This window comes from Silurus meridionalis, chromosome 14, assembly GCF_014805685.1.
Source record: "Silurus meridionalis isolate SWU-2019-XX chromosome 14, ASM1480568v1, whole genome shotgun sequence".
NCBI lineage: Eukaryota > Metazoa > Chordata > Actinopteri > Siluriformes > Siluridae > Silurus > Silurus meridionalis.
Window position 1 is genome coordinate 18,923,824 of NC_060897.1, and position 11,087 is coordinate 18,934,910.

General features: G+C 39.9%; 2 protein-coding genes across 2 annotated transcripts; one reads left to right on the forward strand and one right to left on the reverse strand.

The window, feature by feature from the left end:
• Positions 1-443: 443 nt before the first annotated feature.
• Positions 444-5,250, forward strand: and3 (actinodin3). The gene is made up of 5 exons (XM_046866470.1): positions 444-463; positions 2,451-2,504; positions 3,493-3,537; positions 3,639-3,784; positions 4,114-5,250. The coding sequence occupies exons 2-5, from the start codon at positions 2,456-2,458 to the stop codon at positions 4,846-4,848; spliced, it is 975 nt and encodes a 324-aa protein (XP_046722426.1). The 5' UTR covers positions 444-463; positions 2,451-2,455; the 3' UTR covers positions 4,849-5,250.
• Positions 5,251-7,360: 2,110 nt separating this feature from the next.
• cops6 (COP9 signalosome subunit 6) lies at positions 7,361-10,579 on the reverse strand. The gene is made up of 10 exons (XM_046866228.1): positions 10,463-10,579; positions 9,783-9,908; positions 9,557-9,688; positions 9,303-9,391; positions 9,138-9,200; positions 8,969-9,016; positions 8,762-8,876; positions 8,000-8,092; positions 7,810-7,910; positions 7,361-7,675 (listed from the first exon to the last, which is right to left on the reverse strand). Exons 1-10 carry the CDS (start codon positions 10,503-10,505, stop codon positions 7,535-7,537), a joined length of 951 nt encoding a protein of 316 aa, XP_046722184.1. The 5' UTR covers positions 10,506-10,579; the 3' UTR covers positions 7,361-7,534.
• Between the last annotated feature and the right edge of the window lie 508 nt (positions 10,580-11,087).

Consider the following 11,087-nt stretch of genomic DNA (forward strand, 5'->3'; position numbering starts at 1 on the left):
CTGGAATTGACACAACGCTTCATTTTGTGTGTGTGTGTCAATGCTGTGTTTGACACACACTGTCAGTTTTACAGGGCTGGACAGACACACTAATCACTACACACAAGTTAAAATTATGGCACCGGCCATTATTTTTCATTTTTCTTTCGCGTGTATGCGGTAGCCCCGTTCTTTAACGAGTATGTGTGTGTACACGTGTGTATGTGTGTACGTGTACCCTGCAGCTAGTCTGGTTTACTGCCTATGTGTAGAAAGTGCTGAGTGCAGGTTTTCCTTTACACTTTTATTAGAGCGCCATAGGGGAGGAAAGAGGCGGAGCCGTAGTTGGGGTGGGGCTGTTGTGGGTGGGGTTTCTGAATAACAAACAAGCCAATCATTTATTCGTTTTGAATGAGTGACAGGCAGGGCTGTATTTAACACACCTGAGCATGATGCTGAGCAGGAACAGTGGACTCTGTGCAAGGTGAGTTTACACTACACTACAAGCTACACACGTGAATTTTCTATGTATTATGATTATGCAGTGGCATGCAGGCGTTAGACACTATTAACAGTATAAAATCTCAAGACCAATTGTTCAGATGTGATATTAGTGATCAGAATCATTAGCTCTTAAAAATGGAAGCATAACAAAATACACATTTTTATGTCAATTTTGTATGGCAACATTTCTTATGTCAATTCTTACTAACCACTTTCAGGTTTGCAATTTCACTGCTTAGCTTGGGTGTTATAAACATCTACAAGCTGCCAATTTGAGGTAATAATAAAAAAAGCCTATTGAATACAATCAATCAGTTTTATGAGTTTGCCTTTATAAAATAAGTGTGCTTAGAATGTGCTTAGAAACGGAACGACAAAGTTTTCATGTATGAAGTTTTTTCACACCATAAGTCCATAACTATTACCATCACCTCCTATCAAATAATTGGCAAACAACTTGTACAAACAACTAAATATGTGTTGTATAGTTGGAACCTTTATTTTATAGACTGTAGTTAAAAAAAAAGCTCGCTGACGTTTAACCCTTAGCTTCTCAGATAAACCTTGAGGACTAGTTCTAGTAACTTTCTTGTTTCCTCATATATTTGCAATAAAATAGAAATGTAAATTAAAAGAAAAAATGATAAATCAAGCTAAAAAAATTCAATTTCAGTTGTCTGTTCAAGGACTAATAACCATGAATGGTTCTTGGATTCATGTTTTTTTTTTATTGCTCACACAATAATGGTGTCTTTGATTGAACCTTTAGTTTTTTCCCCCCTTAAATTACATTTAAAGTGTTTTTACTTTATTTCAAGGACACCTGCAGACACACCAAGCTGTAAAATCACTTTCTTTCCATTTTCTCTATCATATGTAATGTTTTTCCTTTTTCACCCATGTCCTCATTCCTTTTTCACCATTTCACCTTTAGTAACTTGGCTGTGTTTTTTTGAAAACTTTAAAAATTTTTAAATAGCGACTTTTTATTATTATTATTTTTTATTTTTTTTAAGCCCTTAATATTGCACTTTTTTTGTGCCATTGTGAATTTTTTCTTTTCCTGACATTAAAGTAAGTAAGAAAGTATTTAAGTAAATGAATGAAATAAAATACAAATAAATAAATACATACAACAACTACTACTACTAATAACAAATATAAGACACCTCATTATTACAATAATTAGCATGATGATAATAGCATTTTATACTTAAAAAAAATGCAAATGTGAATCTAAAAATGGATTACTGTTCTCCTTAATCAGAAACCATGCGCTCTGTTTACAACATCAGTTAGCAAGCCATAAATTATCAAACATCTGGACACAACCACGTTCTGAGGGTCTGTTACATTGTCTTGATATTTGTATATAAACTACATTTCCTAATTAGGTTTCATAGCAAATGATGACCAATAAAAAAGGGTGCATTGTAAAATATATACAAGCTCGGTTTTGTTGTACCTTGTAAATTAGATGCTCAGAACTTACAGATGTATTCAAACTGTTCCTGCCCTCCAGCGCTAGTTTTTTCCACACACTGAAAGGTTCCTCTACAGCTTCCCAGATGCTTCATGGGTTCTTGAAGGTACTTAAGGCTTCTGTAGTGAGACAAATTAGCTAAAAGAAACTTATTGTTTTTGTATCTGCAAAAGATAATCACATTTACAGAATGTGGTAGATGCTCTTATAGAACACAGAAGTGCATTATGTTCATCATCTCTAAATTGATCCTTACACCAAAAGGTCAACTTATAAGAAAATAATTATTTATTTTATTTAAAAAATAATGCAGGTATAAAAATAAACAATTTAATAATAATATAATTATTTGACCATATACAGAACCTAAACATTTGAGCTTGAGCTTGGCTTTAGCTATAGAAATACCATTAATAATTATGTCAGTAGAAGGTCTACACAATGACAGTAAATAGAACAATCATGTTTGTATGTCTCCACACAGCCATCATGGTCCTGAGGCTCCTTTGTGTGTTGTGTTGCGTCGTGCTGCTGCCACGTGAGTATCGATTTCCCATTCACTTTAAAAGATAGAATTAATAATGCAAACAATAAAATGTTAATAGATAATAGGCTTTCTCACAATTGAGTAAAACAAGGGGGTTCATATAACATTTTGTAATCCATTCACCATTCTGGTGTAAGGAATTTACAATTTGGAAATTAAAAGGTGGGGTGTATCGTCTTTTCATTACGTATGGTCAGCATAATTTCACGACTTAATATGCACAACATTGTAACACAGTTGTAATACCCGGCCATTAGACTGGTAACTGTATATCGTTTGAAAGCACTTTCACTGATTGGCTAAAAACTCAATTTAACGTGCAACTTACTATTTTCAAAGCAGTCTAGAAAGACTTAAATATTGTATTACTGGAATATGACTGGTGTGTAACTGTAACCCTATGTGTTACTGTAATGTGATTGGTGTGTTACTGTAACGTGATGTTTTACTGTAATAAAACATTGGTGAAGACAAGTAGTCAAGTAGGTTTTTATTATCATTTCAACCATATACAGTGTAGTACAGAGTGAAATGAAATAACTTTCCCCAGGACCAGTTATACATACATCGTAACCTTCTGTGCTCCTTTAATGTGATTGGAGTGTTACTGCAACCTGGTGTGTTACTGTAACATTATGTTACTGTAATGTGAATGGTGTGTTACTGTAACATTATGTTACTGTAATGTGATTCCTGTGTTACTTTCACCTGATGTGTTATTTTAATGATAAATCACTACTGTTACTGTAACGAAATTGGAGTGTTACTGCAATGTAATGTGTTACTCTAACCTGATGTGTTACTGTAACATGATTGGTGTGTTAATGCAAAGTGATATTTTACTGTTACTTGATCACTACTGTAACTACTGTTATTTCAACCTGATTTATTACTGTTGTGTGATGTGGTGGATTACGGTTATCTCCCACATATAACTGTAATGTAAATTATGTGTTACTGTGACCTAACTGGTGTGCAGGATGGTCAGAGGCGAAGTCGCTGCTCAACGCCATCAAACCGGAAGGTAGTCATCTTTGACAAGAAAGATTGTCATGCAATTACACTCTTCTCTCACTGAATTGACATTCATCCAAGTTCCTTTGCCCCTGTTTATCTCTCTTTTAGATTCGGATTCAGTGAGTATAGATGCGGAACAAGCTAATGGTTTTCTTTCACGCTCTCGGCGTAACGCAGACCCGCGTTGGCACCGGCAGTATCCTGACTTCCAGTCCTACTATCGCTACTACAGCAGCATCGGCCACACCGAGGGGGTAAACACTGAGCCTTGCACAAAACTTAACAATCTATACAAAAACTGTGTAAATATTGCAAGTTTCAAGGCTAGAAAGCAGAGTATTACAATTACTGTATCACTGACCTGAAATCCTGAAAAACCTGACCTGGAAAAGTTCTAGAAAAGTGCTAGAACTGACTAGCTAATAATTTTGGGTGCTCTATTAAATGCCTAAACATTGAGTGACCTCCACTGACTTAGCTAGATAGTTTTTTGGATGATGTAACAGCATTTCAGTGGACCAGTCAGAGTCAAGGTATAAGATATCAGAACCTATATTGATCTTGCTATATTCTCCCCACATAGCTGTATGAGATCGACCGGATCCGAATGCTGTATCAGCAAATGAGACACCTGGAGCAGGTGTACGGTCCTGACGCTGCCAATTTCCAGAACAAGCTCGGTGTTCCGGCGTTGCCCCGATGTGACCCGTCCAAAGACAAACACTGCAAACTGCTCCCTCCTGCTTCCTCTATGAAAGGCCCTGCTCCCCCTCCTGTCCCTAAGCAAACCCCTGCTCCACCCCCTGCTTTTGTGAAAGGCCCCGCCCCTCTGATTCCCTCCCAGGCTGACGTTATTTACCTGTGCAATGCCAAAGATCCTCTGTGCAAGCCTCACATTGTGTACCTGCCCTCAGGGTCAGTCCCTGTGCTCTGTGACCCCCGATACCATCCTAGCTGCAAGCTGCAAGGCCCACCTCCTCCTGCACCTGTCTCGGTCAAAGGCCCTGCTCCTGCACCACCTCCCGCCCCTGTAGTCCATAAAGGAATGGAGTATGACTGTGACCCCTACTGGGACCCTGACTGTCTGATCAACAACCCTCCCCGCCCCATGAAGGGTAAAGCTCTGCCTCCTCCACCTGAGCCTGAGCCTGATCCTGAAGAGGAAGACGAGGAGGAGGATTACGACACACCAGCACCACCTGCTCCCATTGTTAAAAAAACCGCCTACCCATACTACGGTTCTCCTTATCCATATGACGTCCACTCAGAGCTTTACAACCCCTCTCGCTTTACTTACCCTTCCACCAACACCAAATAAATTGGCATATAATCACAGGGTAGATATGATACTTGGGTATAACTATTCATACACAAAAAGGGTGCTATATCCCGAGTTTTTTTTCTCTAGCATAACATGATAAATCATCTATGTTGCCGCTAGGCATCAATAGACGTTGTTCCCCTCAACTTCTGCCATTGTAACTTTTTACAGGTCCTTGTGATGTACATGCATTTGCCTTTAAGCTGCACCAAAGTGGACACCTCTTTCCTGTGTCACTGCCACGTGGTTGCGCTGCAAGTATAACCCAGGCCTTAGACCATTACAACAAAAACACAACACTAAAGCTCCGAAATCGACACCGTTTGCCATCTTGACACAAGATATTTGTTTGATGTACATGATACACACCCATGTAAAAATAAACCTACTTAAAACAAACTCGATGTTTCTTGTATTGTGTTCTTTAGCAGTATATGTGAGCAACGTGGCAGTGTCCTGCAGTGTATGTAGCTCTGCAGGTCGTCCTGCTCGTTAGAGCTCTGCTAATAACAATAGTGTCCTGCGGTGTGTGTTTATTAGTGTTAAAAACAGCAGCTGTTTTCTGTTAATGCACTTTTTCCACTGATCCCTCACCCACATCGCAGAACACTTGGGTATAAGGATAAAAGTCACTGCCACGTCTCTTTTGCTCTTTTTTACACAAAAAAACGCTCACACTCAAAAAACTAATGAGAACCATACCTGTTGGGATAGACGCCAAGGTTATAATCGTTAACGAAAATCAGGAAAACTACAACGATCAATGAAACAATTGTTAACAAAAAAAAAACCCAATTGCAGTCATTTCTTTCTTTTTTTGGTGAAAAAAAAAAAGAATTAAATATTTATGTTCTCAATTTAAGTCGTTTTATTTATTGACCTCAACAACACCAATGTAAAATAACTGATCAACCATTAGTGGATAATCCAACAGTGACTTCATCCAACATTCTGGCTTTACTCCAAGATCTTCATATGGATCACTTAAGTGCTTTGCAAAAGCAAGAAGAGAGTGACAGGAAATTGGGAGTCCCACACATGTACTCTTCTTGTGTTGTTAGACTGTGTGCAAAATCTTCAGACATCCATGGCAAAACACCTCCACTGAACCACTCCTCCTCCGATCCTGCCCCACTCTGCTCTACCTGCACCATGTTCTACTAGATTGTCTGTAATTTCTATATATGAATTGCTCTAGTTTGCATCATTTGTTCAAACAGCTCCAGGGTGGACATTTCTTTGGGAGAAAATACCACCTGTGATTTAGGCTACCAGGACTAGTTGGATGTTGATATATGGTATTGTGAGATTGTAATGACTACACTCCAATAAAAAGCCGACTTTTTCTCCTTTTTGTACGTTCAGTATTCAAAAAAGGGGCAAAGGTGTCGTGATTCACATTTTGTTTTCCAAAAAAAAAAAAAACAGTGTATACACAGAATGTACTGTGATAGAAGGGTAACTGCAAGAGTAATAGAGAAAGTTTATAGGACTGGGGTGAGACCTGCAATGTTGTATGGATTAGAGACAGTGGCATTGAGTAAAAGGCAGGAGGTGGACCTGGAGGTAGCAGAGCTGAAGATGTTGAGGTTTTCGTTGGGAGTGATGAGGATTGACAGGATTAGAAATGAGTTTATTAGAGGGACAGAGCATGTAGGACGTTTTGGAGACAAAACGAGGGAGGTGAGATTGAGATGCTTTGGACATGTGCAGAGGAGGGACATGGAGTATATCTGTAGGAGAATGCTGAGCATGAAGCCAAAAGGAAGGAGGAAAAGAGGAAGACCAAGGAGAAGGTTTATGGATGTGGTAAAGGAAGACATGCAAGTAGTTGGTTTGAAAGAGGCAGATATAGAGAACAGAGTAGTATGGAGAAGGATGATCCGCTGTGGCGCCCCCTAATGGGAGAAGCCAAAAGAAGAAAAAGAAGTATAGACAGAATGAACCCATTAATGTTGCAGAACTATCAGAACTATAAATGACCGGCAGGTGGCGGTATACACATTAGAGCGCATAGTCGCCGTAGCCAATTAGCAGCAATGGAACCTCAACAGCCAAATCAACAGGTAAGAAAACAAATCTATTTTAAAAGTTTCAGCAGCGATGCAATTGACTCTTGAGGGTGTTAAGCATTGATTAACGTTGATAAAAAGTAAATAATATAGATTGAAATTCAGTGTGCTATTAGCATTCTGAGTCTTAATAGCATTAGCATCACAAAAACAAGCTGAATTGTTTGTTTTTGAGCACTTTATACTGCACATGTTGCTATTATTAAACACTAGAAATCTCGTGGTGCAGGATGTTTGTTAGCATCTATAATAAGGACCAAAGGGGATGAATGTTTGAATGCACTGCTTTCCGTGTCCAACTGATTCTTCATCCCTTATCATTTCATCATGGAAATCTAAAGTATGTTTTACCAAAACTTGAGGAGTATCAATAAAACTAATACTAATATAATTAATCAGCATGGAGTAATCTCACACACACACACACACACACAAGATTTCTCAAAAAAACAGAATGGCATTTATTAACTGAACACACACTTTACAGCACAATACATCAGTGTGTGACTTGATTGGTGATGAACTGAAGTTGTATTATTATATAACAGAACCGAAATAAATTTACACAATCCCCTATGAAACCTGTACGTGAACAGATGTGTGAGTGTGTGTTAGAAGAAGAGCCCCCTCATGCGCCGGCCGATCCCCTGTCTGTCGTACAGCACGTTGAACTTGTTGATGAACTGGTTCATGCTGTTGCAGGTTTTCGTGATGGTGCCGAGATACGCCATCAGACCCACGTCGTTACATTGCTGCGAACACAAACACACATATATAATAGTTGATCTAATAGGGAGCAATCTGATTATTGAAGAGATTATTTTTTTTTAAGAACACGCTCATGTCAGAAAGTGTTGTTCTGAATGTGTGTGTGTGTGTAACTTGCATCATAGAAGTCGGTCTTGAACTTAATTGTGCTCAGTACAGGGAGCCGGTGACACAGGGCGTTCGCCTCGCGCAGGATCTCGTGGTTAAATGGAACTTCGCCTACACGTACACACAATACAGAACACGCTCGGTGTGAGAAATGCGGTGATGAGACTGTAAAGGAGTGTGTTGTGCGTCGAGTGTCTCACCGGCCTCCACTGCTTTCACATACTCCAGTATCAGTTTCACTCGACTGTGCAACATCTTGATGGCACTGTGTTGAGCTATGAGGTGTTCAGCAACTAAACGAGAGAAAAGGAGAGCGAGAATGAAAGGGTTTAGTAACTCTAATAATAAGAAGATTCAATGGAAATAATTCTGGTGCACATGTATTTATAGAATGCCATTCACACTATCACAAGTATTGTATTTAATATTTCAAAACCTCCTCAGATTGACTTCAGCAATATTTCTGTCATGCCAAAGCATCTCTACTTACTTACCTTCCTGCATCTCTACCTACCTACCTACCTGCTTACCTACATCTCCTCCTACCTACTTATTTCTTTCTTTACCTAACTTCTTGCATGTCTACCTACCTACCTGCTTACCTGATTACCTATATCTCTACCTACCTACCTACCTACCTGCCCCACTCCCTTTTTCCTGTAAACAGAAAAAATCCAGATACAAATAAAGTCACTGTTCTGTTAATAATTCAAGAAATCCAGGCACCATGATGCCCCACCACCATGCTTCACAGGATGAGACACTAACATTTGTGTGAAGTGCTTGTGCTTCCTAGAAACGTAGCATTGCTTGTTTATGTCCCATTTGTCCTCTGAATGTTGTCGTACAGGCCCAGTGGAAAAATCCATTTGATCTTTTGATAATTTACTGTACAGATCTGGAGGGTGGTGTCGTTTCATTACAAACGCTGAATCAGCATGACGCTCGCTGATACACCGTACCTGTGGAATTCTCTCCTGTTCCTGTCGACGTCATGCGCGCTACGTGATCCACTCCGATTCGCTCGGCCTCCTCTGTCGCCAAAGTGTACGGCAGCTCTGCGAAGAGCATGGTCGCCTAGCAACGACACATCACCCCGATTAGAGTCAGGACATTAAAAAATAGTTTGCCGCTATCATCATCATCATCTTTATGATCCTTATCCTCACCTCCCCGTTAATGATGTCGATCACGGACTCGTACACGCTCACAGGCAACTGGAAAAAAAAAGACAGAGTGAGTTTGTGTGTGTGTGTGTGTGTGTGTGTGTGTGTGTCTGTGCACGTATCAGATAGCGTCTTGAGCGTGTGCGAGTGTGTACACGAGTACACGTCTTACGTCTGTGTGTTTAGTCATCGGGTTGAGCTTCAGGAAGAGTGGACTCTCGATGATCTCACACACCTGCAACACACACGGACTTAATGAGCTTTTTTTTCTTTTCAATAGAACACAGCAGACATTCTAATGATGTACATACTGAGCATGCTCCTCAGCCCCAGTCACCTGCTTATGAATGTGGATATCTGATTGGTCAGGAAGGCCACCGGTCGTGTACCAGCCGAGGAACTCCATGTCCTTAAACACCTGCTTGACTAACACACACACACAAACACGCACACAATGACAAAGGTCACTTTTTGTTAGAGCTGTGTAGCAAGTAGTTGTTTATTACTTTTTGCTCACTGGGCTGGGTTTGTCTTCCAAAGTAAGCTTTTGTGTGTGTGTGTGTGTGTGTGTGTGTGTGTATATATACTTACACTGCTCCTCCTTTGTGTAGTAATATTCCTTGTCAATGTGAATTCGGTCCTCTACTGTATGGAACAGCAACTCGAACGAATTCATCACCTCGATGTTGCGACCCTCCTGCTTCCCAATTAAAGCACCGATCACTGAGACACACACACACACACACACACACACACATTGAACAACTGCCAATGCATTATTACAGCTCTCAGCTTAGAATCTCTCTCTGTCTCTAACCTTGTATCACTCGGCCCTCTTGTGATCGTAGTCTGACCCAGTGGTCTGAGATGTTCAGGATCACGAGAGGATGAAGTGCCACAGACACGCTGCCGGTGACACCAGACGCCATGACACCGGGGCTCGCTGGCAGTACAAACACACACACACACACACACACACACACACACACACACACACACACACACACACACAACTGATCTTAGATCCATCCTTAAAACATTAAATTATTAAATTACATTTAATTTATAAACACAGCCTTTAGTGTTTTACATGCAGACTATATGATATGCTATATGCAAGATTATAGCTCGTAATCTTGTTCTAGAAAGGCATTTAAATGATTACTGATCAAATTATTAATATGATGTTATCTTGGCTGTTGTCAAAAACAACACAGTCGAGCCTATACACCACGGACCAATCACCACACAGAGTTTGAGGGCAACAGCGGCAGGCATCCAATCCAGAACGTGCTCAGGTCTGCGCTAGCCAATCATCGCTAAGCACAAGGCTCCTCGGTCAGCTATTTTTTTGATTGTGCAGACAGCTCTGATTTTAACGGCTCGCTGTTTTATTGGCCTACATACGACATTACAGAAAGATAGCAGTATGAACTGCGTAGCAATATTGCCGAGAGAAAGCGCGGGTGAACACAACTCGGGGACGGAAACACTCACCGGCCGCGTCCACCTCCATCCCTCCACCATTACTCGCCGCCATCTTTGCTTGAGTACGCACTACGCATGCGCGGCGTTTAGCGGGCGTTCACTGCCTGAGCGGTGTGATACACGCATGCGCAAAGTTGTTTTTTTTTTTTGTTGTTGCGCATATTCGCTTTCTCGCCCCTACATGGCGCTATTGATTTCTGGAGACGAATTTATTGCATTTATAAATTTTTTTTCAACATTAACAAAAAACTCTTTTTTTGTAGCCATCTCTAAAAAGATGTACTTTAATGAATTAATTTATAAAAATACGATGCCACATTAACACAGGAATTACTGAGGGTCCTCATGTGAGAATTCTCAAAATGCTATTATTCTTAAACGGAAAAATAAAATAGAAAGACTATGTGGTTTATATTAACTTTTTTAGTACAATTCAGTAGCCTTTGTATTTACCTTTTCTGGAAATTTTTTTAATGCAGCTTGTTATTTAAAAACATAATTCATAATTGTCTGCATTGCTTATTCTAACAAGAGGGGGCGCTGTTGTGCATTATTGTTGGTGCTTAATAAATGCAGCGTCGTTTTGATTGTTTTTGTTAATGACAAAAGATCATACAGTAGTACGTTTATAATA